Below are 27,602 nucleotides of genomic sequence, written 5' to 3'. Positions count from 1 at the left end.
ATCTTTGTCTTGAAAAAAGTCCTGGTCAAATGCTCGTCTCAGTCCTGCTACTCCTTGGGAAAATGGATCCCAGTTTTCAGAAACAGTTTTGTGTGTTTTAAATTACGTATTCATTGTTTTGTGATTTATACCTACAGTAGGAAATACTGAGCTTTTTGAACCAACCAGCATTTGTGTTGTTGTTTTGAAATTGGATTTTTTAGGTATTCTTCTTATCCTTATTGAATCTCATCACACAGATTAGTAGAAATGTCAGTGATTTATGAAGGGTTATTTGTGTCTCTCCTATCAGACTTAGTCATGTCTCAGGTGGAGAAGAAGGCGGGGCTGCTGCGGAGGACCTCTTCCTCAAAGAAACCCTTGAAAGAGAAGGTGGTGCTGATGTATGATGAGATCTTTGCGGTGAGTACTAAGATGGGACAATGTTAGTGAGTGAAAATGAGGATTTATAAAAACAATAAATGTGCTCACCGTGTAAACTAAGACGTGTCTGTGTAAATTAGAAAGAAGATCCTGCCAAAAACAACCCTCGCTTCTGGGATGAGCTGTTTCTAATGAAGGTAAAGTCAAACAGCTTTACAAAAAGCTGCACACAGCCAAGTCAAAATGTATTTTTGTGTTTAAAGTACAAACTCTCACTGGGTTATTTTGTTTTCCAAAGTGACGCCTAGTATATCATTATAGCTTGGGGGCGCTGGTGGCGCAGTGGTTAGTGTATCCCCATGTATCTATAGTCTTCACATGGGCGGCCCGGGCTCATGTCCAGCCTGTGGCGCCTTTCCCACATGTCGATACCCACTCTCTCTCTCTCTCCCTGATTCCCGTATCTATCCACTGTCCTTCCTCTATAATAGAGGTGCAAAAATGCCCAAAAATAAATGTTAAAAAAATAAAAAAAGCTGACAGAGACAAATGTTCCTCATCAGTAAAAGAGGTTTAAAAATAAAAAATATTTAAAAATACTTAAAAATATTTAGACAATTAAAACAGATTTAAGCCTCATATTCATCACTGAAATGTGCCTTGAGATTGTAATGTATGGAGAGAAAAGAGGAAGTAGAGATCTGAGCATACAGGAATAGTGATAACTTAAGGCCTAACCAGAAGTAGCTTTAGCATGGGTTCAAATGAGAATTCTCCTCTGGGATTTTTGCATTAGATTTTGGATCATTGCAGAAAATAAGCTCTGTGTCAAACACACGTTTCAGATGCGTTGCTGTTTTGTTCAGCTGCATTATCTTTACAAATGAACATCATTTATATGAAGTTTGAAGAGGCAATGCAGCCAAGAGAAGTAAAAGGCTAACGTTATGCTACAAGCGAACAACACCATGGTTGGTTTAATTTCACGATCGTTATGCTTCATTAATCTTAATCAGCGGTTTTGACAAAGTAGCAAGTCTGTAACTTAATAACTTGTTTATTAATATTTACAAGAGCAGTGGAAAACATGACTAGAGGCTGTAAGGAGGATTAGTGAGGGAGTTCCTGGACATTTTAAGTACGCTTCAAATCTCTTCTAATGACACATTAACATCTCTTAAGCGTGTGTTCACCACAGCCGTCTAAACACAAACCCAATCAAAATCCCCATTGACTTTTAGAGTTAGGAACCCTTGGTGCCATAATGCTAACTCAGTCCCGGGTTTTTAGGACTCAAAACTACACCAGTCTATAGACTGCAGCTGCTCGTCTTTGCTGAGACTGTTTTGACATAATATCATATATATTTGAATATGTCCTGTCACCATAAATAACTTCTTTTGCACATCACGTCTTTATGTAATATCCTTCCATCACGTTTCAGGTGAACCTCGAGTACCTGGAGTCAAAGTTGGAGAGTGTAGACGGGGAGGAGGTTCAGCGGATCCAGGACAACATCAACTCTCTGTTCCACCACTGTGTCCAGGCACTGGGAGAGGAGCACCAGATCAAAGTGGTCAATGCTCTGCAGGTAGAGTTGGCAGACAGATTGTTTTTTTCTACATGAATTAGAATCTATGGCTGAGTACTTCCTTTAAAAAAAGCAAACCCTTCACTCACCTCCTGAAGTTACATGAGAGTTCTTCCCCAGCCACCGTTGAGGTTTGCTTCCAAAGAGGCTCCTCAATAGTCTGAAGGGGGTTCAGTTTTGAAGCCATTAACCACGAGCAAACCACTGCTGCCTGTAAAGTTTGTATTTAGTCTGTGACGCATGAACGCAGCAAAACAGCTGAATTATCCCAGCATCTCATACAGAGTCATCAAAGCCTGTGGAGTAAGTGTGTGTAAGCAGAAAGATTTAACCCTGATGTTCGATATGTGAAGAAGGTATTCTGGAGAAAATGCTCCACAGATCAGGTAGATAGCATTTTACATCCAATCAGCTGTAACATAACTAACACTGTCAGGTGAAATGAATCAAAGTGATCATTTGTTACAATGACGCGTGCAGCTTGGAATATGTTGTGCATCAAGTGAACATTTTGTTCTGAAGTTGATATGTTGGAAGCAGGAACAGTTGGTGTCAGTGAGGATGTTAGCGAGCAGCGGTGGGGAGTACAAGATGTCAAAGACGACAGAAGAGCTCAGTGTTTCAGAACTAGGGATGTAAAGATGAATTGTGAGGCACCTAAAAATCTTTTCAAAGGTGTCGAGGTTTGAATCTTTGAAAAATGAATGGCAGTCATATGGTGAAGCGTCAGCAGCTGTAGAGCAGAGGAGGTTGGTTGTAATGAGCAGACGCCATCATGGCATTTTAGCTTCCCAAGACAGAAACAAAAACTGTGTGCAAATATTACAACAAGACAGAGAACTCCACAAACGGCACAACCATCATGATGCAGCTCCAGTTGCAGTTTCTAAGTCAGAACTTCAGGGTGGTGTTCCTGATGACGCATCAGACCAACAACTTGGAATTTTGGACTCCCGAGATCAAACGGAGCGCATCATAAGTCAATGCTGATTGGTGTATAATATATTATTATACAGTATACTTAGCAGATAAGAAAGAAGGAGAAAGATTCACATCTCTTTCACTCAGTAATCATCATGAAACGACTCCTATAAGGGGTGTGTAACGTGGTTCATACTATGTAGGCCAACTTTGCTTTTGTTTTCCCCACAGGTGAAATATCTAATCTTAATGACACAATAGAAGAATCACAAGTTTGCAGAAACTACTGTAACTGCACTTAAAGGCCTCCCTGATAGGGTTCATGGGCCTTTTATGGTGTCATTAGTATACTGCCAAGAAGACTTGAGAGTGAAATGCTTTTTAGTTTCAAGTGTTCTGGCGCTCACTTTACTCCTCTGCATCCCTCCACAGACTCTCTGTGCACTTTTCCGAGGAGTTCACCAGAAGAACAAGTCTGCGTCCGGCTTTGACATCATCAACATGTTGATGGGGTTTGACAAGGCTGAGCAAAGGATGAAGGTGTGTGTGTGAGTGTGTGGACTATCTGGAAGAAAGAAAGGAGAGAGATAAACGGTTTGCAGTGAATCCTGTGATGCGTTTGTGTCCCTCAGGACCTGATGGAGAGACTGGACAGCCTTCTTTGTGGAGACGGATCAGAAAGTCTCAAGAGTCTGTGCCTCAAACTGCTCCTGTGTCTTGTGACGGTGAGGCAGAGAGCATTTTAAAAAAGGAAGATGAACTTTAATGTGTTTGGCTTTGGGGAATGCTAATATGAGAAGTGTGTCTGCAGGTAACAGACAATATAAGTCAGAACACCATCCTGGAATATGTGATGATCAACAGCATCTTTGAAGCCATTCTGCAGGTGAGCGATGAGCTGAAGACATTTTTTTTATGTGTTTTGGTGATTCTGCGACTTTTATTTAAAAATAGTCTTTCTTCAATTGCAGTCACATTGTTGTTCTTTTTTCTCCTCCTCAGATTATGTCAGAGGTGTCCAGTAGAGGGCAGCATGGTTATGACGCTGTCGTTCTCCTCGCTCTTTTGGTCAACTACAGAAAATATGAGGTACATGCACATTGATCAAATGAGCCTGTATGTCTATTAAACATGTTTTCTACTCAGGGAAGCTGAGTATGCATGATGATGAAATGAATGCCCACCCTTCCAGCCACGACTTAACTTAACTTTTTTTTTTTTTTTTGTCGCTGTGCTCTCAGATTAAAAAGATGCAACTTTTGTAATTGTCTATATTCTGAATGTGCTCTGTGCACGTCTACAGAAAGCTCCAGACACGTGAATAATATCTACACCATCATCCGATTTTTTTTTTTTTTTTTTTTTTTTTAAGATATACCGTAAATTCCGGACTATAAGCCGCTACTTTTTTGTCATGTTTTCAACACTGCGGCTTTTACAAGGATGCGGCTTATTAATGGATTTTTGTCGGGGGACAATGAGCTTCTGCCGCAAAAACATTTGACCTCGTCACGTCGGATCTTAATGTCAGTCATTTTGCGCTTTATGCACGCACCCTCATCATGGAAAACACACGGAGAAATGCATATGATGCAGCTTTCAAGTTAACGACGATCGACCCGGCTGTCAAAGAAGCTAACAGAGCTGCTGCACGTAATGTTGACACTGACAGCGACAACGAAAAAGAGACTGAGGAAGTGAGGAAATGAAGTCATTCTGAGGCACTGAATGGACGGACTTTTTCTTGTGAAATGTATTACTGTATTACGGTAATCTTTTTCATCAGCCGTGTTACTGACACTGTTCGATAAAGGATTTCCAGTTAGTAGGCTTCGTATTTGCGGATGTTACCGGTAGCCTACGTAGTTAATTAAATGTTAAAACAATGTTTTTGTGTCACATCTTTCTGTGTAAATAGCTCTTGTTATAGCGTGGACACCTGCGGCTTATAATCAAGTGCGGCTTATATGTGTACAAATGCATTTATTTACTTATTTTTAGCCGGTGCGGCTTATATCCAGGTGCGCTCAATAGTCCGGAATTTACGGTACTTTAGAAAATATACAGCAGATTTACATTCTTGGACTTTCATGTCTTTGCATCATGGTAACCGCTTAAATTGTTTATTGATTCTAGATTTAATTCACACCTTGCCGGTAATTTCAGATAAAACAAGTCTGTTGCTTATAAACTGAAATATACTGAATTATAAGGAGCTGTTTGTAATTCTAAATATTGGCATGTTAAGAATAATAGTGGAATTCAGTTAATGCTAAAATACACGGTAGACTTCATTCAAGCTGCAAACTGTTATTTAGATGAAATGAGCGAAGCATCCACTCTGATGGACGGAAACTGCTCCGTTTTAATGTTTTTTTTTTTATTTTAGATGTTTTTTGTCCTGTTCAGAGAAAAGAGGATTTGGGTACAGGACACGATATGACGTTGGCAAAACTACAGGAAATTATCACACTTTTGCAAAAGAACGCCTTTCTTCCTCAGAGCGAAAAAAAGGGCGAAGCGCTCAGAAAAATGACGCTGGCCGATGCGTTTTTTTAAACTGGCAGCTGCTGCAAATTTTCTCCCAATTGAAAAAGGATGCAAGTGCTCAGGAAAAAGTGCTTGGTGGACAGGCGGCCAAACTCGTGTTCTTGACATTTAACAATATAGAAAGCGTAAAGGTTATATTCATGTTTTTGTTATGGAGTTACAGGACCTTTCATATTTATAGACCTTTAAGTAATAACTTTTGTTCGTACAGAGATGGTTGAAGTATTGAGTTGAGTATTTGTGTCAGCTTCTGATTTGACTTCTCTCCTCCGTTTGTTAAGTCGGTGAATCCGTACATAGTGAAGCTCTCCATTGTGGATGATGAGCCAACACTCGATGTAAGTATAGAAGTGATTACTATGAAGTGACCCGTGTGGTGTCAGGCTCATGATGAAAGGTTTGACTCAAACACTTTTCTCTCTCTGTCTCAGGGAATGGGGATGGTTGTCCACCACGCTCTGACAGAATATAACAGGTGAGATCTAAAAATGTCCGCATGTCAGGAACATGTTCTTCATCATGTGCTGCACGATGGGCTGAGGCAGCTTTAGTTTAATATCTCCCACAGATGTTCTATTTCTATTCTCCTGACTCAAAACCTCCCTTTTCTCCTTTGGGTTATTTATATCCGACAGCTTTCTTTGTCAGTCAGTTGTGCTGTTGTTTTTTGTTGTTGTTGTTTTTTTAGATGAAGCAGAGGTTTGGAAATTAAAATGCTGTTTGGGAAGTCTGCCTGTGTCAATAGACGCATCAAAGTGATGGATGGCGGCTCGGTGCAGTTCATTGTTTTTTTTGTTTAAACCGAATGCCCCTCCGATAATAAATAGCAGCATGTAGAAGGAGATGTTATGGAAATGTGTGTTAGCTTACAAGTGCTATGTTTGAGTGGAGTCATATATCTCTGTCTCTGCTGCTGGATGGCCCGACCTGCCTGCCTTCAGTTCTCCTCGTTTTAATTACTTCACACTGTCTGTCCTTTTCTCCTTTCAGGCAGTACAAAGACAAAGAGGAGGAGAACCAGGGGGGCTTCTTTTCAACCCTCACCAGTATGGTACGAACTGATAACGACTTTCTATTTAAACAAGTCGAATGTGTGATTATTATGATGAATCTTTTATATCTTTAATTTGTTGGAGCGACTTCTTCTTCTTCAGTGTTGGCTGATCGCTTGTTCTTTCTGCTTACAGGTGGGCAGCATGTTTATAGCAGACGCTGACGAGAAACTCTCGGTTCAGTAAGTGCAAAAAGAATCTTCTCAGTCAAATTAATTTGCGTTGTTTTCTACGACTTCCGCGAGAGAATCCTTCATAACGTCCTACTTGAGTCCGTACTGTAGCTGTTAAAGGGCAGGCTCGACTTTGATTGGCTCACAGTGCAGCTTCACCCCGTTAAAGATAATTGATTGTTACCGGTAACCAGTCAGAGTCAATATGAAACATTTATGAGATCAAACAGTTGAGACTCTCAGAGCGACTCTCTGCTGGATTTCCTGGTTCTGGTCTTTGAGTTTTTTATCATAACAAGATCTGAACATTAAAATAAAAACAAGATACTCGATTCATCTTTCGACTCCAAAGCAGAATGGAAAAGAGAAACAGACTCTTCAGTCCTTAACAATCATCACGTATGACCAAGGAAAGACACAAACGGCCTCCTGCAGGTTCAGGAACAGATCGAGTCACTCCCAGAGTGAAATCAGGTCAGTCCATTCAGGACTCGTTTTTGACCATAAACTCAAGAAACTCAACTCTTGATTTATCATTTTGATAACATCAGCAGGGTGACAAACCAAACGGTTTTAAACGTCTTTTCAACAGTTGTCAAAGATCTTATAATTATCTTTTAAACATGGGGGGTGCAGCTGTGGCTCAGTGGTCAAGTCAGTCATCTCTCAACCAGACAGTCGGGGGTTTAATTCCCAGCTCAGTCAGTTACATGTCACATGTGCCCTTGGGCAACACACCTAAACCCAAGATGCTCCCGCTGCTTTGTTGGCAGGGGATAAATGTGTCTGACTGGGATTAGCTAATTATACTGATGGTCACTTTACATAGCAGCGTCTGCCATCAGTGTGTGAATAAAACCACAAGCTCAACTCCATTTAACATGGAGCAGAAATCTTATCAATAGAAAAAAAAGCCTCTCAGGTGGTATCGTCCCTTTTCTCTGACGGGGTCTTGTCGACGTGAGCGTTGGCAGGTTGGTGTTTGACTGAGTTTAGATCAGAGACCAGGACCAGTCTGAACTGAAGGAGCCCTTGTTCATTTATGCAGAGGTGTGAGGCTGATTTGAGCTAAAGAGCACCTATCAACCAATCAGGAGTTAAAGTTTGAATTGTCTTGAAAACCATCATGTTGTAGACGCTGCTCTCTCTCTTCACTGTCTAAAAACTTCAGTATTTCATCCATGTTTCAGTCCTTTGGACGACTTCAGTTTCATTTGAGTCTCTGAAAAAGTTTGTGGTGACAACATTCAAACAGTTTCTGTGCACGGTGTACTGTGGAGGTTAACATCTTTAATGTGAAGTACTTTATAAACTATTGGATGTAGAATGATGTATTAGCGGTTGCACACTTTGTGCAGTAGTTAATGATACAATAAATTAAAAGAGTGAGCTGCTGTTGAAATTATTAATCAGTTGAATCAGCAGACTGCCCCTCCTCTCGTTCCCTGAGCTTGACTTCATCGGAGCGTGGAGCTTCTTAGTGCCCCATCTAATGTTGTGTGAAGGTTTTATTTTCTAAATGAATGTGTTGACTCGAACCTCAAACTTCCTTTTCTTCCTCAGGACAAATGAGGCCATTCTGTTGGCGCTGTACGAGGCTGTGCACCTAAACCGGAACTTCATCACTGTGTTAGCACAGGTGAGACTCGTGACTTTTCTGTGCATGTGACATCCTGTCGACACGTGTTGCTCTACCTGAAGTGAAGGCTCCTCATCCAGAATCCTCTCTAACTCTCCTGCCTTCTTTCCCTGTTAATACTTTCACATGTTCATTTGGTTTTTGAACAGAGCCATCCTGAGATCGACATCCCAACCATACCTACCACACCAACCACGCCTACTCCAACCACCCCGCTCGGCACAACACCGCCCTCCCTGGACAGTAAGCCAATCGCCTTTCTACTTTTCAGAGCCAAGCCGTGAGAAACATGGCTGTGGTGTCTGTTCTGTAAAACACGGGTTTCTGAAGGTTTAATGTATCGCCGTCTCAAGGCTTTGAAGTCTGTAACTGATAAGTTTAGGTGTTTGTCTTTATGAAAGGAAGCAGCTAGCTCAAAGTTTCTACCTTCTTAAAGGTCACATATTATGCAGAACACATTTAGTCATTTAGTCGTGTGTTTCAAACACTGATATGTGTCCCAAGTTTACAAACCCTCCTTAGTATAAAAAAAGCCTCTCCGTCTTTTTCCTGCTCCACTCTTCAGATAATGTGTGCTCGAACAGGCCGTTTGGAGATTTTCCCTTCATGACATCACAAAGGGTGTTTGTCCTGCCCTCCTACGTCTGCTCTGTCAACATGTGTTATGAAATGTACTTTTTGCAGCCTTTAAAACTGCCTACAACATTTAGTATTGCACGTTGCAGGTTTCAGAACTCACAAGTGAGGACAGCTTTAGTCACATGTTTCCGTGTTCAACGTTTGAACAGAAAAAGGCAGAAAATAGAACAAGAGCGTTTTGGGATGAAGGGTTTGTCTGCTTTCAAGTCAAATTAATTTTGATAGTTTAAACATGCATTTTTTAATACTGTGCCTTTAAACATGGCGACTCTTGTTCACATGTACCCTGAACAGCAGCTTGTCTTCAATACATTTGGACGGTTAGATGATACAACAGTGAACTTCTAATGTAGATTATTACACTTTAACAGCTACATTAAAACAAGTACTCGTATTTATCACATTAAACCTGACTGCGCGTACGTCACCCCCGACTTCTGTAAAAGGTGAACGTTGCAGCAAACACGTTTGTAACCAGGTCAGTCGGCATGCTTCCACACTGACGCTGTTAAAAGGTGCATGTTTCTATATGTGGCTCGCTCTCCTGCCGTTTCTTTAAACCCCAGAGCCATCAAATATTAACCTACAGCTTCAAATACAGATGAATGTTTGACATGACGCGTGCTTTACCACATGTCATGGGAGCCTCAGCACTCAGAGATCTCTCACACACACACACACACACACACACACACACACACACACACACACACACACACACACACACACACACGTAATATACTTTTCCTTTATGTTAAAGCCCCCTGTGATGATATGTTTGTAGACAGGGTGAAGTCTTTTGTTCTGCACTGATTGGACGATGAAGCAAACTAATCTGGGTGAAAGGGTTCGGGGGGGGAGATAGAAATATATAAAAGACCCCTTCATTATTTATCCATGGAACAAGCTGTATGTTTGAGCGAGCAGAGATTTTTTCTTTAATGGATGAAGATGCCTGTCTGGACAAGACGGCAAGCTACAGTAAGGGGACGAAGACGTCACTGTTTGTAATGATGTTTGTTTGATTGAAGGAGCTCAGTCTGGGCTAAAGAACGCTGAACATCGTTATTTATTAAATAAAGTCAAAGTTTGACTTGTCTGTGTATTCAGAATCTTTGGGTGTCTCACGATTTGGATTCTTGGGGTCACAAATCGATTTTGAATTGTTTTTTTGATTCACAATGATACTGGATTGATTGATCCAAGGATTCAAAGTCTGTTTATATATCAGTGCATACTTCAGGATCCACTGCAGTCGTCTTTGACTGGAGCGGATTTCTTGTTGCTCTATTTCTCCTGAGTTACAGAGCTAGCTTTTAGCGCTTAGCAGGGAGTGACTGATAAGATGTTGGTTTTGTTCAAAGTCGTAGTGATTATGCTTGATTGAAGTTTTATTTGAACATCTGTTTCGTAGTGATGAACAACCCGGAGCTGCCGCTGGATCCCAACCTGCAGACGAGCAACCTTTTGATCACCTTCCTCAAGTATGCGTCCATCGTAATGCAGGACACGAAAGGTAAATATACATTTCGTCCTTCTTTGTCTCTGTCACTCCTCTAATCATTCTCTCTTTTCTTTCTTTTTATTAGAATAGAGGCAAATCCACCTCTGTTATTACACTTTATAACAAGCATTTTGTTTTAAACTCCTTCTTAAAACACGTTACATCTGTGTGCTTCTAGATGAACATCGACTCAACAGTGCCAGACTGTGCCTCATCATTCTCACCTGCATAGCCGAGGTAAGAGTGGGTACGCTGCTGTGACGTTTAATCCACCACACAGACTGTCTCTGTACTGACTCTACCTGTGTGTGTGTGTGTGTGTGTGTGTGTGTGTGTGTGTGTGTGACAGGACCAGTACGCTGATGCCTTTCTTCATGATGACAACATGAACTTCAGAGTCAATCTCCACAGAATGGTGAGTTTCATGTTGTGAGTTGAGAATTGGAAATGAGCACTAATTTATTGTTGACAGCGTTTCATGTCATCTTGTATATTTCCCTTCATGTCAGCAAGCGCTCCGGTGACGTGTTTTTACTGGTTATGAAACGGACAACATCAGGAATAAGATTTTAAAGTTGTCATTTTTAATGCCTGATCATGGGTAGGTGTCGACGACGTGACATTTTCCAAAGCAATTATTGACAGTGAGGGATACCTTTGACTTTTAAAAGACAGCAGGAGCAGGTTTTTAAAAATCCAAATCCACTACTTCGGCATGTACAGGACAGGATCAGCAAAGAGATAAAAGGGACAACTTTGTCCACGGCAGTTTCAAATGTTACGTGGCAGCTTCAGCTTTTAAGACTTATGACAACACAGATTATGACTTTCAGTTTTTTGTCCTGCATGTTCTTATATTGACAAATCTTGTTTAAATGACAATGTCCTCAAAGTGTCATGTTGTAGTTGTTGTTTATTTAGCTGAACACACTGTGTGACACTTTCATACAGTATTAAGTTTGATCATTTTAACACCTGAATGTGTGAAAGGAGCTTCGGAGGATGTTGCAACTTAAAGACAAAAGCTTCTGTCTTCCTTCATGCTGACGACAGTGTGCAGGAGCTTTTCTCATTTCCTTACACTTCTTATAAATGACTGTCATTTTAAAGCTCAATTTAAATTCTGTGTTTTTCAGCCAATGAGACACAGAAAAAAAGCAGTGGACAAGAACATCCCCTCACGGCCTCTGGTGTGTGCAGTTCTAGGTATGAAAAGAAAACCATACATGTTGTTCTCCTCTGACTTTCAGTGACTTTAATGTTTGAATTTATCTTCCTGCTCATAGAAACGTCAACACGGCAGAACACAGCCAAGCAGATTGTTCTCATGACCCCAACTTGGGTCATTGTGTTTTTTTTCTGGCGTGTTTGTATCAGTCTTACTTTACTGTCTCATCTCTGCCTCCTTGTCCAGATCTGATGGTGGAGTTCATTGTCACTCACATGATGAAGGATTTCCCCATGGATTTATACTTGTGAGAACACGAAAGCGTCACACACGTTTTACCTCCTCATTTACCAACTCGCTCCATCGTCACAGCTTCGTGTGTTTATCTCCTGCACAGGCGCTGTGTGCAGATCATCCACAAACTGCTGTGCTACCAGAAGAAGTGCAGAATCAGGTTACACTACACCTGGAGAGAGCTCTGGTCCGGTAAGGATGCCGCACTGATCTCGGCCAATTTAATCCGAATTATTGAGCAGGAACTTTTTCTAGAGGACAAAGAACATTTTGGGGAACCTAATCTGCTTTTGCTCAGCTGCATTAAGGACAAACATATCCTGCATGATGCCGAGGCTGAAGAACTTTTTTAAGTGATGCAACTGAATGACTTGATACGAAAATACAACTTTAAATCTAAACGGCTGCTATCACTTCAAACTCCATCACACCCACACAGCACGGGCTCATTTCATCCTCTAAGCTGCACGATAGATGTGGAGGTAGGAAGAGGCTCGTAGTTGGCCTCTAAGAAGTAACAAAAACATCCACAGTTAGCAGGATGGACTCACCCCACCAGTTGTTGCCATGGTTACTACTCCTTTTTTCTGCTATTTGGCGGATTTGCAACCTAACTATATACATACTGTCACCTGCTCGATTGTATACATAGGCGAGTGTACTGGGGTACGTAACGATGCTACTAATGTCGACGCAGACCAGCGGGGAGGGGGAACAATCGTGCTCGGGTACAGTATGAAACAATCATGCCTAATGTTAAAACGCCCGAAGAAAACATGACAAAACAAATGAAACGATATCGCAGACAAGAGGCAGACATGTCTATTTGTTTTTTTAACTGTTAAAAATAATAGTTTACATGTGGCTTCTCACCCAAAATAAACTGGACGGTGAATGAGAAAGAGAGAGCAGTAATGTTGGTAAAAAGATATACGGATATATTTGAAGAGAAAATACTCTGAGTGAGGTTAGAGCTGCCGAACATTCATCGGAAAGTCATTAAAGTTTGTCTTTCAAAATGCACCTTCAAAGCCCCGGAGCTTAAATCTCCCTCAATGTTTTTATAAACCTTCAGGCTTTATCTTTTTATTTCATTTTTTTGGAGACATACATGCAGCACTTTTCTTCCAGTGCAAAAACGCTTCATACAAAAGATACCAAGCACATTTTTCTGCCTAAAAAAACCAAACTCTTGGCTACATGGCCAGAAGATGAAACTCGTCAGTTTAATTTGTTAATAAAGTTGATCTTCATACTACAAGTGCTGCTGGAGCATTTCGAGGAGCCGTCTGCTGAAACTGCTGGGCTTCGAGAGAGATGAAGAAGGAGAATGATATAGACATTGAATTAGATGAATTATAGCTACACGTCATGGTGAAGATCTTTTCAGCATCAAGCTGTCACGAGGAGCTGACTGAAACGGTCAGAAATGGAAACTTCTCATAGCTTTCCTTATGAAAGTTTCAGGATGAAATCATTTGCATGAATAGAAGACACATTTCAGTGTGCAGGGGATTTGCTTCACGAGGCTCATAAATGGGTTTGCTTTTAGTTTTTTTTAACAGTCATTTTACTCCTGAAGTCATTAGACCTGTTGTCTTGAAAATGTATCGTGTCATTAAGATTGGATAATGAGTCGTTAAAGAAAGCCGACACTTCCTGGTGGCCTGTTTTTAGTCTGGTCAACACACAGGAGACGATGCATCAGTCTGTAACGGCCCCATAGCGCTGAGTGTTATTAGGATGCATTCTCCCATAATCAGACAAATAATCAGCTTAATTCCCTGAACAACACAAACTCTATCCTCCTGATGGTGATAATGACGTGCCCTGAAATTAAACTGGAGAAGAAAAAAGCCAAATGAACAGGAAAGACGTGTTTATCTTTGTTCAGGTTGTTCTTTTGGAGTCCTGTTTGTGCACACTTTGGTTCTTCTTATGGCTTTTTCTTTCCTCCGTAAGAACTCGATTTGATGTTGAAAGGTTCCCCCCTCCTGTGTTTCCATTATTGGCCTTGATAAAAAAAAAAAACACACACATGAAAGCAGACTGCTGCCACATGACTCTGCTGTTAGTTGACTGTCAGAACTCTCAGATTATTTCATGAGCATGTTTCTGTCTGCACAGCGCTCATCAACCTGCTGAAGTTCCTGCTGTCAAACGAGACCACACTGCTGGCCAAGCACAACATCTTTCATCTGGCCTTACTGGTGAGCAACACACACTGAAAACGTGTTAATGTGTTTAGGCACATCATGCACACATGGGGACGTGACTTGTGCATTGTGCCCGTGTGACCATTCTAAGTCTGACGATGGTCAGATTGCAGACGTCTTTGCAGGTGCAGGGTACACGCTGGAATGACTGGAGTGCATGAATTTAGAATGGATCCAACACACACACACACACACACACACACACACACACACACACACAGGATTTGACAGTACAGTCTTTAATAGAAATGTGTTTCATAGGGAGGGATGTGTTTTTTCTTTCGGTAAGAAGAGAGACGGATCATGTGTCTGTGTTGCTGCTCGTAGTCCAGTTTTGATGTTTCTGTCACACATCAGACTGTAAACAGCTTTCACATTAGTTTTTGTTCAGGTTACTTTATTCATACCCGTAGGTAGATTTCTTTGCAGCCAGCCAGATCATGACACACAGATTACAAGACAAATGGAACAATGAACAGCACATGAGAGTTGTTTAGTCCTGTAGTTCAGAGGGGACCGATTATTTCATGTTTATTTGTATCGGGTCAAGTATGGAGCAGGTAAATCATTTCCATACTCTTTAGCATTTATAGCCTTAGCATATTTGAAATGCCCGTCCCTACATGGTCCTTTTAAAATACATAAGTTACCTGTTCTTAGTTTGTTTCTTTTACCTCATTTTTGTCGTTGGGTTGTTCTGTTTCAGGACTGATGAATGCTGTATTGCTCATCTAATATGTGTCTCCTCATCCAGGTAGTGAACCTGTTCAACATGTTCATCACATACGGCGACACATTCCTGCCCACCTCCAACAGCTACGACGAGTTGTACTACGAAATCGTACGAATGCACCAGGTCTTTGACAACCTCTACTGTATGGGTACGTAAGCACGTCAACTTTTGAGCAGGGCTGACACTTTTATTCCTGCTAAAGGTGAATAATGTCTACTGGGAAAACTCAGGGAGAGTCATTACATTTAAAGAGACGCACATAGAGAGCAGGTTTCTACGGGGTCACAAACCTCCTCTGCTGCTTGATTCATGTTTTATGTTTCATTTTTAGCACAGACTTTAATATGTCCTCTTTGACTTTGTATTTACATTGATAATTGTAAATGTTTGGATTTTGGAGGCTTGTTTGCACAGAACAGGGCATTGTAAAATATTACTTTTGACTCTAGATAACTTTTATAGATTTCATTTAAAGGCTTTTTTGGGGGCGGGCTCAGGAGGAGAAAGAGACAGACCTGTGGGAAAGGAGCCACAGGTTGGATTTGAACCTGGGCCACCCCCTTGGAAGACTACAGCCTCCACACACAGAGCCCACACACTGTGAATACATTTAGAGTGACAGTGATAGATTAGTAAAGAAAAGAAATGATATCATGAGACGTGAAAAAAAATGTGTGTCTGTGTTTGCATCTCACTCTGCTCTTATTCTGCCTTCCAGTTTTAAGAGTCTCCACCAACACGGGCCAGTGGAAGGAAGCAGCCAGTAAAGTTACACACGCCCTTGTCAATGTTCGGTAAAACACACACACACACACACACACACACACACACACACACACACACACACACACACACACACACACACACACACACACACACACACATATATAGTCTCAATGAACACAAACAGTGTCCCAAGAATGAAAGGAAGTCACGAGGCATTCAGCAGAATCGCAAATTGAAAGGTTAAAATAAAGTCTTTGGAAGTGTAATTCAGCTTCTTCATCTGCAGCCCTGCTTCTGTCCCTCCTCTTCCTCCCCGAGGCTTTCTCTTTTTTTATCTACTTCAACCCAACATTACTGTACTACACACACATTCGGTATATTATCCCAGCTTTACCATTCCCCCTTTAATCTCTCTTCATCCTCCATTTTCTCCGAGGAGATGATCCTGTGAGGTCACCCTGACATGGAGACCCCCTGAAGGAACCCGTACAAGCGGGATACTCCCCAAAGATTCACCCCCGCACGGGGCTTCTAATCGAATAGACTCCAGAGTTGAAATAATCAGTCACAGGGGTTAAAGGGAAGGAGTGGGAGGAAAAGATTGAACGAGTAATATTCAAATGAAAAGATGAAGACAGAGAGGGATGAAGAAAAAAGAAGACTCTGTTGAAATGAACTCGCGTGAAGGGACAAATTCTATTGAAGTCCCATCAGTTCTCCGGCCTCCCACATTTTATGACATCAGAACTACGAATGAGACTTTTCTGTGTATTACTCTATTATTTATCTTATATATGACAACCTCTAAAATAAACCTTTGCCTCTCCCACTTCTACACATCCATAACCTTAGATTACAGCTATACAGCATTTTATGTTATTGAATGATAAACTAATGCTGGAAAGAACTGCCTTTAGCTTCATGCAATCAACCAAAGAAATCAAGTAGAACTGAATAGAAATTAGTGCAAGGACGCACTCACACCAGCCTGTTCGTACTGTGCCTCAGCATGCTTCACCCCTAAAAGTTTGAGGAGTGTGAGTTCTCCTGTCTGTGCCCAAGAACGCTACACTTCCTTGGTCCTAGCAAGGTGTGCTTCGGCATGGTACAGTTCATGCACCAGCACGAGTACACAACGTTTCCTTGTTGCTGTTGTCACACAAAGATGCCAAAGCTGCTCATAAACACTGCTTACTTAATAATTGATGGCTGCATCACAATCTAACAAACAGGAGTAGAGAGAATAACAATAGATGTGAAAGTTACTGCAGCAGAACCTGCAGGCTACGACTGGGCAGGCTGACATCATCCACTCTGCAAAAAGCTCCCATGTTTCTGAGAAAGCAGCATGAAGAAGAAGGTGCGGGTCTTCAGAGGCCGCTTGTTTTGACGCTCAGGTCGACACATTATTGTGATGCACTGAGATTTGACAAGGAAAGTGTTTGTGAGCTCCTTGAACACCGCACTTTCATCTCAGAGGATTTTCACAATCTGTTCCATGTCAGCAAAGAATTAAATCTAGATCACACTTAAAGATTACTTAGGTCCACCCAGTGTGCAGACAATGCAGATAGAAAATGATCATTTTTTAACGGTGGCCTTAACGCTCCCTTAAACCTGTTATAACAGCTGATAATAATAATCATGGTTTTCTAGAGTGATAATAACATTAGCCGTAGGGTTTCAGTGTGCACATATTTATTCATGTATACAATGTTGATCCTGGATTTTTTTTTCTTAAAGGGCAATCATCAACCATTTTAACCCCAAGATAGAGTCGTACGCTGCTGTGAACCACATCTCCCAGCTGTCAGAAGAGCAGGTAAAAACAACACACTGTCCTCCCTCTCTCACACTGACGACAACTTTCATGTAAATAAAAATGAACTTCAGAAACATGTAGAGGCCATTTAGGTGAACTCCTCGGAGACATGGCTCTTGTCATTTTAAAAGTAAATCTTAATGATTTTTTTAGTGCGTATTGGAGAACACACAGTGCTTTAAAGTGTTTGAAACGGGTTCACTGCATTTTATTTTGAAAGTCTGTTCATCTATGAAGCAGTTACTGCTGCATGGCAGAGACGGATGGCTCAAACATCAGTTATAGAGATGAGACAAGCAGAGCAGTTATCACAGCGCAGTGAGCTCAAACTCTCCATGATTCATGACACTCAGGTCAGGCAGGTGGGAGGACACTGCTCATAAACCATGAACAACTTTTAATACTCTACATTATGACACAGTACTTTAAGTAGCTGTCACTTTTGGACAAATTGAAAGGCAATAAAATGTAAGAATAACCTGCTGAACCTTTTGCAGTTTTTGTGGAATTTTTCTATTATATAAATAAAGAGTGACAAGATCTATTCAAAAAATAACCCCAAGATCGATCTGGTCTCAATGAACATTCATTTGAAGACCCTTCTCTCACACTGTGAAGAGAGAAAGAGGCCCTGAGCAAAGGCAAACATGAACACTTATACATTTCCATCACACTACACAGAGCACTTCCCCATCACGCCACATAGAGCCACTGCCCACCTGGCAGAGCACAATCTATCCCCTAGTGTGAGAAAAGAGACTACATGACTATTTACCATCACCCAAGGCTGAGAAGGAGATGGAGTCCAGTGAGAACGAGCCTGGGTGACTGTTCCCACATCTACAAACAGAATAAAGTGTGTAAAATGATGGAAAACAAAACACCCAATATGCTGTGCATGTAGTATTCTAAGACATTTCAGATACATTTTATATGACAGATTCTATGAGACCTTTGTACAACGCATATAGTACACATGGAGTAAAATTGTCCATAACACAGTCATCACTGTTTTTGTTCTATGTCAAGAAACCTGAATTAGAAAAAGCAGTATAAACCTGATGGTTTTTATTCTGTCATGTTCTTTGAATGTCTGGGCTTCTCAGATCTTCCTCTCAATATGAGACGACATGTTTTGCAGACACAAAAAAATGTTAATCTTAATTTCACACATGCACAAAACTCCTGAAAATGTTCTGATACGGATTGGCTGCATGAGCGAACGTACACATGAGGACGAAATTATTAGCCCCCCCATGAAAATTTCACTTTTATTTAAGTATTTCCCAAATGCTAATAAATAGAGCAAAGAATTTTTAACACAGCCTTTTTAAACATCCTAGTTTTATTTTGGATGCTTACATTATTTTACTTTGCACAGAGAAATGAAATTATATCACAAAAACCAAAAACTACCTGGGTCAAAATTATTAGCCCCCTTAAGAACTGACCTTTTAAATGAGCCATAGAACAAAACACTGTTGTGCAATGATGTGCATTACCTTTGTAGTGCTCAAAGCTTGTAAAATCAAGTTAAAATTGAGTATTATCTACCAATTTACAAACGGTATAAAAAGGTCAGTTGGGATTGAGCTGTCACTTGAGAAAGCATCATGGCAAAAACAAAAGAAATCAGTTTGGACCTGAGAAAATGAATTGTTGATGCACACAAAGCAGGAGAAGGATATTCAAAGTTATCACAGCGATTCCAAGTGTTGGAAGACAACAGACGACGACCCAGACCCAGTTTTGCTGCTGACTGCTTGAGGTTTTCTTTCAAAATCTTCACATATCCTTCTTTCTTCATGATTCCTTTCACTTTGACGAGATTCCCAGTTCCAGACGCACTGAAACATCCCCACAGTATGATACTCCCACCACCGTGTTTCACTGTGGGGATGGTGTTCTTTGGGTTATACGCCTCTCCCTTCTTTCTCCAAACATAGGCAATGTCTCTATGGCCAAAGAGCTCTAGTTTTGTCTCATCTGACCAAAGGACATGCTTCCAGCATGCATAATCTTTCTCCAGGTTGTCCTTAGCATACTTCAGTCTGGCTTGAAGGTGTCTCTTCTGCAGAAATGGAGTTTTTCTTGGTCTGCAACCTCACAGTCCATTCCTGTGCAGAGCTCTAGTGACTGTCTTCTTTGAGACTACAACTCCTGACCTGGTGAAGTCGTTCACTAGTGTCTTGGCAGTTGTTCTGGGGTCTTCAGACACATCTCTCACTAGTTTCCTCTCCAGAGTTTTTGAAATCTTTCGCTTCCTACCTCTGCCAGGCTTGTTCTGTACTGTGTTGGTCTCTTTGAATTTCTTCAGGATACCTCTCACTCCAGTTCTTGACACTTGGAATCGCTGTGATAACTTTGAATATCCTTCTCCTGCTTTGTGTGCATCAACAATTCATTTTCTCAGGTCCAAACTGATTTCTTTTGTTTTTGCCATGATGCTTTCTCAAGTGACAGCTCAATCCCAACTGACCTTTTTATACCGTTTGTAAATTGGTAGATAATACTCAATTTTAACTTGATTTTACAAGCTTTGAGCACTACAAAGGTAATGCACATCATTGCACAACAGTGTTTTGTTCTATGGCTCAATTAAAAGGTCAGTTCTTAAGGGGGCTAATAATTTTGACCCAGGTAGTTTTTGGTTTTTGTGATATAATTTCATTTCTCTGTGCAAAGTAAAATAATGTAAGCATCCAAAATAAAACTAGGATGTTTAAAAAGGCTGTGTTAAAAATTCTTTGCTCTATTTATTAGCATTTGGGAAATACTTAAATAAAAGTGAAATTTTCATGGGGGGGCTAATAATTTCGTCCTCATGTGTAAACGGATCGACTTTACCTGATAGAATACTGAATGAAGCCGGAGAGAGCTGAGGAGAAAAACCAAGCAGGATCTATTAAGGACAATTCACAACAGACAGATATTAAAGATGTTTATATCAGGCGATCGTTGTGCAAATAATGAAGCAGCTTCAAACTCTTTTCTGTATCATTGATCTCAAGGGAGAAAAAACGGTCATTAGTGTCAGACTCCGTCCTTGCAGCCACCATCTTCAGTTTCCACAGGATCAGTTTTTTTAAGGAGTGAATGTTTGAGAACAGCGAAAGAGTGATTCCCCCTTCGAACAATCACTGCCCTTTCAACATCGTCAGGGATGTGTGACACCCCCCTTAACCAGAGCCAGTGTTCGTGAGTGGCCTGTTGTTCTCGTGTGAAAGGGGCTGAAGACTTGAATCATCATGGAACAGTGAGTCCTGCAGGAGGCAGAGCTTCTTTGAAGTGGGTATCCGTTTCAAACTTTGGCTTTAACGTGGAAATGGTGAGGATAGAAAAACAGCAGGAGGAGTCTGTTTGGTTTTTTTTTGAACAGGCTGATAAGAGAGTGATGGATCTGGTCATTACACTCCCCAATTACCTCTCCACTTTTATCAGTTAGATTTATTCACAACAAAGGAAGGAAGGCTGAGGTGAACTTATGAGCGTTACACACATTAGAGTGACTTTGTTATAAACTGGTGAAATGGAGAAATGTTTTTCTGCAACATTAAAGAATATGGATTAAAGATGAATTCAAACAATGAATTATGCGTTTGAACCATTAAAAGAAAAACCAAGAAGGACTTTTTAATACTACTTTAACAAAGAGGAGGTGTAGACCTGCTCTTTATGTAAAGTGTCTCGAGGTTGCGTTCGGAGTTGGTGTTTTAAAAATCAACATGAAGTGATCGATCAACGAGGTTGACTTCAGAGCACAGATGAGTCCATGCAGTTAACGCGTGTTTCAGGATTGAAGATTTTAGTTTGTCACGTGCTCATACAGATGTGCTGTTCCTACTTACGTTTACAATGAGACATATGTACAGTGAATGTGGAAATACAGGATTAAAAAGAATTATGCAAATATTCAAAATGTCTGAAAGTTAAACGTTGTAAAGTGATGAAGGTGTGCTGTGTGTGTGCGTCCTGTATTCTCAGTTCAGTGTGTTTTGTGATCAGGTGTTATGTTCCTGTTTCTGCCGGGACACAACACAAGTTTGCTTCGCTGGTTTTGACTCTACCTCACGTTCACTTTACGCACTAATTCATGAGAAAAGGACACACTCACATTTATAGAGTTGACTTACAGTGTGACTTTTATTTCTCAATCTGAATGTTGTTAAAACAAGAAGTGAACACAAAATGAATACATGTGTGCAGCTGAACTGATGACAACACTCTTACAGAAACAATTAAATGACATTCACTCGACACCTTAGTTTACAAACATATTTCCCAGCCTTCATATCTCAGGTGCTCCAGCTGACTACAACAGGAAGCAGCTTCTGTTCATTTAGGAGACGTCAGTGAATTAAGTATGTAGCAGAACCTAAAGAGTAACAATTACCATGATGTACGTACTTATTCAGATGTTTCACTCTGCTTTCTATCCAACTCTGAATATGATGATCAACCCTTTGGGCTGACTGGTTGTCAGGCTGTAATTGGCTGATCATGGACTTCAGAGACCCTGTTTTGTGTCTGACTGGGGACCTTCAGTTAAAAACCTTTTCCATCTCTCTCCTGCTTTTCTTTCCTCTCTCTGCTGTCGTCAGCTTCTAAATGACTCTATTCATCTGAATATTTTTTTGCTTGCGAGGCCATTTATAAGAAAATGGACGTCATTGGTCTCAGAACACTTGAAATGTAGGTCAATTATGAAAAAGGGAAGGAGAGAAATGAGTGAGATAGAAAAAGAGCTTTCATCCGAACGAAAGAAAAGTTTCTTCTTACCTGAACGAAATGATAAAATAATGAATAAATAAATAATAAGCTGTGGAGACAAACGTTAAAGTTTTTGGTAGACTGCTGATGACTCTAACCTGTCTGGTTGGGCAGAATGGAGGTGAGGAAAGCAGGAAGAGATCATGCGTTGGTCCATTTTTAAGACACATTCAGATCATCAGTTCGTCAGTCGTGGTCTGTTTATCCGTTCTACACTGTATGTGACCGTTTACTCACATGGTGCGTCTGTGTCACTCAGCAGTTACACTGCTGTAAAGAGAGTTAGCAGTGTCTTCTCCACCATCGCACCACCATGCTGAACTAATTACAGCTCCTTCATGTTCTCTAAACAGTGTTGACCAATCAGTAACCTGCTGTGTTGAAAGGCCAAAGTGGAAAAAAGAACTGCAGTTCCTCGAGTGTCCACTTGAGGCTTACTACAAGAGCCAAGAAACCCCCTTCAGGTCGCATATTAAAAAGCCACTTTACAGCAGAAATACACACGCTTACAGTCTGGGTAAAAAAGGGATTTGGTGTGAAAATCTCATTTCTGAGTGAGTGATGATTTTTTCCCCCAAACTAACCTGTTAAATGATCACCATATTCATGATTTATTTATTTATTTATTTTTAAACATATCTTTAGTGAAAGAACTACAGCAAAGAGAAACTGTTCCTATAACACACCTAGAGACAATTAGACAGGTGTTAGTGTGTAACACTGATGAGGACCAATCAACACTCTGGTCAGTCTCAGGTGTCTGTGGCGCCACAATGAACACGGCTCACGTTTGTGTCCTCGCAAATCCAATCGTACCAGTAACCATGTGTCTGCCTTTATTCCCTGTCGTGACGCGACAAGATGAATGGCCTCCAGAAACACTCCTCATTAAAAAAGACTGCTGTTGTCACTGTCACACACACAGCAGTGTTAGTGTTATAAAGTCATGTCTGCTTTGTGCTGCAGAAAGTTGCCCACCTGACTGAGTGTGTGTGAACTAAACACTTAGGTTACTTTAATTCCATGTACTTATCCTCTGGTTGTCCTTCTGTTTTTCTTTGTTCTCCCCCTCTTTCCTTCTCTCCTCTCACGTGATCAGTTAGTCTTAACGTTTATTTGTTGAGGTTCTCCTTCAGAACTACAATACCTCTGTGTTTCCACAGGGAGAGGAGAATGATGGAGAGCTGTGAGGGAGTGAGATAAAAAAGAAAGATGGGAATGAATTTTTCATCAGTCTGCTATCACAGGTCGAAGTAAAAACAACAGCAGTGAGCGGAGCTGCAGATTTATTGGAGGGAAAATGAAGAGAACATGATGTTTTCCTGTTTTACACCCTCTGTTCATGAATTTACTGGATTGTTCTCGGAGCTGAAAGGAGAAAATACGGTGTAGTTGTTTTGCTCAGATCTGTGTGTTCACCCAGATGAAAGCTGGACTTTCTTTAAGGTGCGTGCGTGTGTGAGTGTATCGTATAAAGCTACATGCTATGACAAAGTTCAGCTTTGTCTCTCGCGGTGAGTGTTGTAGGGACATTAATGAAACAATAGAAGCGGTCTGCCTCGGGGGGCTTTCACAGATAAATGGGGGAACATTAAGGGTGGAAGTGTGGAAAGTCTCTGCATAGTTAGCTCTGAATTCAGCTACACTTGACCTCAGGCCAGCGTGCACTTTAAACCACAGTAAACTCACACGTTCTCTATTTTGAATTTACTTACCGGTAGTTGTTTTTAAACTTCCTAAAATTGATGAAGACAATCTTCTCTGAAAGGACCTCTCACTTCAAAAAAAGGTCCTTATTACCAAAATCTGTTATTTAAAACTAACGGCTTCTTAAAGGCTTACAATGCGACTTTCAGAGCAGATCAAAACACATGCTCTCCTGCAAGCTCCGCCCTCTCCTCCTGTCTCGACACTACCAGGTGGCTGCGGCTCGGATGGTAGAGTCAGTGGTCTCTCAGCAGGAGGGTCGGGGGTTTGATTCCCAGCTCCTGCAGCAACATGTCTCGTGTTTCATTTGCTCCTGCTGCTTTGTCAGCTGCATATAAATGTGTTTGAATGGGCTTAGTTACTTCTGATGGTCACTGAACATAGCAGCCTCTGCCATCAGTGTGTGAATGTGTAGGTGTGACATTTGGGATAATATTCAAATTCAAAAAACTTTATTTGTCCCCCGGGGGGCAATTCAAGGGCACGCAGAGCAGCAAATGAACGACAGTGCAGCTATACTAAAACATTTAACTGAGATAAGAGTCAACAAAGAATAAAGTGTCAAGAGTGTTCATACAAAGTTAGATACAAGGAACAGCAGAGAGTAAAGTGTCTAGGTGTTAGTACAAGTTCAAAAAACACAAGTCAGAGTTAGATTCAGAGTACAGCTGTGATGTAATCACATATATATATACACACACACACACACACACACACACACACACACACACACACACACACACACACACACACACACACACACACACACACACGTAATAGTGCTTTGAGTTATCAGAAGACTAGAAAATTCCTCTCCCACTGCCTGTTACGCCTGACACGACCATTAGGATCTTACATTAATGCAACCTTCCTCATGATCCCCTGTGAACAAAAATATTACACTGAAATATTAAACACTGATTAATATTTGACAGTTCAATGACTGTTCCTGTTAAGTGTTCACTGAGACTCTTTAAGGCAGCTCTGCAGTAATGTTTGTGTTTCTCTCGCCCCGTTAGGTGCTCGAAGTGGTTCGGACCAACTACGACACACTGACCCTCAAACTGCAGGATGGTTTGGACCAGTTTGAGAGATACTCGGAGCAGCCCAAAGAGTCTGCCTTCTTCAAGGAGCTAGTAAGAGAGAACTGAAAGAGGGCAATGCATTGTGGGAGTTGAAGGTTTAATATTTAAATCTATTTCAGATGAGTAAGTGATGTTGCACTGAATTAACTGTGATCCAGCCATAAGACACAAGATGGCGGGTTGAGTGCTGAAAACGGTCTCTTACCCAATCATTAAACGTCAGTAACTATCACTGCACAGTGAAGGGTCGGGTCAACCATGATAGAGGCATAACAACATGCTGTCCTCCAAATGTAACCACTCCTGGAAACAAACATAAAGACGGCTACAGCCAGTGGATCATGTGTTACATGGCTACAACCACTTTTTATACACAGTCTATGAGAGAAACACACTGGTGAAGTGTACTGTGCTAATGTTTTGAGTTTGTCCTGGTCTGACCCCGTCTGTGTCTTCTCCTCTCTCCAGGTTCGCTCCATCAGTCTGAATGTGAGGAAGAACGTCTCTCTGAACACACTGAGTCAGGACATCTTGCTCAAAGAGTTTTCAACCATCTCCTGAGACACACACACACACACACACACACACACTCACTCACACACACACACACACACACACACACACACACTCACACACACACCGAGCCTTCTCCGTTCTTCAGATGGACATGGACAGTACCATTTCTGTGTACGTGTGAACATGTCAACAGACTTTGACACATACAATACAAACACCAGAAGTACAATCCCCCACTTTTCTTCCTGTGATTGCTTTTTGTTCCTCTGTCTCATAAGAGCGGAAAATTGGAAACATCTCCAAACACTCGGACGTGTCGACGTGCTGGATGCACCTTCGAAAATTCTTCAGACTAAATACCTTTGTGTTTGTTCATATGTGTGTTTTAACTTTAACGAAGTGCCCGCGTTGCACTGGTTTGTCATGCGCAATCTTCAGTATTGGCTGGACTGTTAACTTACTCATAAAAGTTTAGACATAGACGTGAAGAATCAAAGTATTTTTAAGGACAATGTTCACGTAGCGGACACTTTTTGATTTTCTCTCCAGTGATTATTTAGGAGATTTAGACTTTCCAGTGAAACATTATTTCCTCGCTAACAACATCTGAACTGATGACCCTGAACCTGTTTGAGTTTCTGTGTTACTGTAAGAGCTCTTGAATGACATTAACTCTGAATGCTTATTGTGTGAATGTTAGCCTGTTAGTCTCTCCATGTTCGAGAAAAATGTAAAAGCATTTTGTATTTACATGATTGTAAAAGGGTCAAATGTTTTCAAAAGTGTTGAAGCTGAGAATACTCTGAAGTAATGAAATCCTTTTACTGTCTTCAAATCAGTTTTTTCCTGAACAAAGCCATTACCAACATTCACTACAGTTCATCACAAACGGAATTCCTTTATTAGTTCAACAAATACACTTCAGTGTGTGTGTGTGTGTAGGAGGGGGTGTTATGATTCCTAAAAGTGATGAATTCCTGTTTCTCTTGCACAAGAAGCCTGGTTAGTGTTAAACAAAAAAACAAAAAGATTGATACCTTCATCTGTTTCATCTCATTCTGGGTCTCTCATTTAAAACTTTTAAAGTGGTTATTCTTGACAGGAAGCAAAACTGAATTATGCAAGTTCTTTAAATGTCGGGGCTCCTTTCTTTCACCTCTAACTCCTGTAGGTATATTTATGTTTCTTTTTTTAAATAAAGGTTTGTTTCCTAATACTAAACCGGTGCTTTCTCGATTTGACTTTTCGATTTAGAAACATTAATTTTCACATCTAAACTCACTTTCTTTAATATGGTTTGGTTTGTACACACACACACACACACACACACACACACATTGTCCTCTGCTGACAGAGTCGGGGTGTGATACATGGGGTGTCAGAGGGGGGCTTGATTTCTTATCCCACGCTGCAGAAGTGAAATATGAGTTTTCATTGGATGAATACTGTCCTTGATAACGAATGCTTTTTCCTGGGCTCATTTCTTTACTTCTTGTCCCCTGTTGATCCACGTGTGAACTGTTGAGTAAGACGCCAAGCAGCTTACACCCAATTGATGGAGTGTGTTTGAGTGAGTTTGCAGAAAGGAGGGCTGCTCGTTTAGTCTCAGTGATTTTATCTTCTAATTTTTTAGCCCAACAATTTTTGTCAAAGAAAAATAGAACTCAACTCATGTACATATACTGTTTACTCACTCAACTATCATTAGTAATAGTTAAATTATACAGTAATTTGGTCCTGTTGTTCCGGCGGCGGCGTTGGAATGCGTGTGAATGGGGTTCATAACTTCTGATTTACTCACTACATAGCAGCCTCTGCCATCAGTGTGTGAATGTGTCGGTGTGACGCTTAAAAGCACTTTTAAGTGGAGTAGAAAAGCGTTTTAGAAGCACACGTCCATTCAGTCCTGGTGTCGGCTCATAAGAGCAATTTCCAGCAGTGAGCATTATGAGTTTCAGCACTGTTTTGTTGACATGTTTTTGTTTTCACATACGCGCTCTCCAGCCTGCTTGAGATAAATAACTTTGGTTAGACGTGTATTCATTTCATCACACACTTTGGTGTCACACTCTGAAATGCTAGACTTTACTTAAAGACTGCTCTGAATTAGTTTGGTTGGGATACTTAAAAGAC

At 40.9% G+C, this 27,602-nt stretch overlaps 1 protein-coding gene across 4 annotated transcripts in view; it reads left to right on the top strand.

Moving 5' to 3' along the window:
* Nucleotides 1-26,690, top strand: part of armh3 (armadillo like helical domain containing 3) — a 33,122-nt gene extending 6,432 nt beyond the window's left edge. For all 4 annotated transcript variants that reach the window (XM_079336873.1, XM_079336872.1, XM_079336870.1 and 1 more), the window contains 25 exons: nucleotides 293-402; nucleotides 504-560; nucleotides 1,808-1,954; nucleotides 3,308-3,415; nucleotides 3,508-3,600; nucleotides 3,687-3,761; nucleotides 3,878-3,964; nucleotides 5,707-5,763; nucleotides 5,857-5,900; nucleotides 6,416-6,476; nucleotides 6,613-6,659; nucleotides 8,214-8,289; nucleotides 8,439-8,532; nucleotides 10,343-10,444; nucleotides 10,611-10,669; nucleotides 10,782-10,847; nucleotides 11,569-11,638; nucleotides 11,847-11,907; nucleotides 11,998-12,086; nucleotides 14,022-14,104; nucleotides 14,865-14,991; nucleotides 15,562-15,637; nucleotides 17,313-17,391; nucleotides 24,888-25,004; nucleotides 25,422-26,690. In XM_079336873.1, the coding sequence (XP_079192999.1) occupies nucleotides 301-402; nucleotides 504-560; nucleotides 1,808-1,954; nucleotides 3,308-3,415; nucleotides 3,508-3,600; nucleotides 3,687-3,761; nucleotides 3,878-3,964; nucleotides 5,707-5,763; nucleotides 5,857-5,900; nucleotides 6,416-6,476; nucleotides 6,613-6,659; nucleotides 8,214-8,289; nucleotides 8,439-8,532; nucleotides 10,343-10,444; nucleotides 10,611-10,669; nucleotides 10,782-10,847; nucleotides 11,569-11,638; nucleotides 11,847-11,907; nucleotides 11,998-12,086; nucleotides 14,022-14,104; nucleotides 14,865-14,991; nucleotides 15,562-15,637; nucleotides 17,313-17,391; nucleotides 24,888-25,004; nucleotides 25,422-25,514 (2,070 nt within the window). In that variant the 5' untranslated portion in view covers nucleotides 293-300 and the 3' untranslated portion in view covers nucleotides 25,515-26,690. The remainder of the gene's footprint in view (nucleotides 1-292; nucleotides 403-503; nucleotides 561-1,807; nucleotides 1,955-3,307; nucleotides 3,416-3,507; nucleotides 3,601-3,686; nucleotides 3,762-3,877; nucleotides 3,965-5,706; nucleotides 5,764-5,856; nucleotides 5,901-6,415; nucleotides 6,477-6,612; nucleotides 6,660-8,213; nucleotides 8,290-8,438; nucleotides 8,533-10,342; nucleotides 10,445-10,610; nucleotides 10,670-10,781; nucleotides 10,848-11,568; nucleotides 11,639-11,846; nucleotides 11,908-11,997; nucleotides 12,087-14,021; nucleotides 14,105-14,864; nucleotides 14,992-15,561; nucleotides 15,638-17,312; nucleotides 17,392-24,887; nucleotides 25,005-25,421) is intronic.
* The last annotated feature ends 912 nt before the right edge of the window (nucleotides 26,691-27,602 follow it).

The sequence above is a fragment of the Symphodus melops genome, assembly GCF_947650265.1.
Source record: "Symphodus melops genome assembly, chromosome: 2".
Lineage (NCBI taxonomy): Eukaryota > Metazoa > Chordata > Actinopteri > Labriformes > Labridae > Symphodus > Symphodus melops.
Note: the sequence above shows the minus strand (reverse complement) of the source record. Positions and strands in the feature narration are given on the sequence as shown.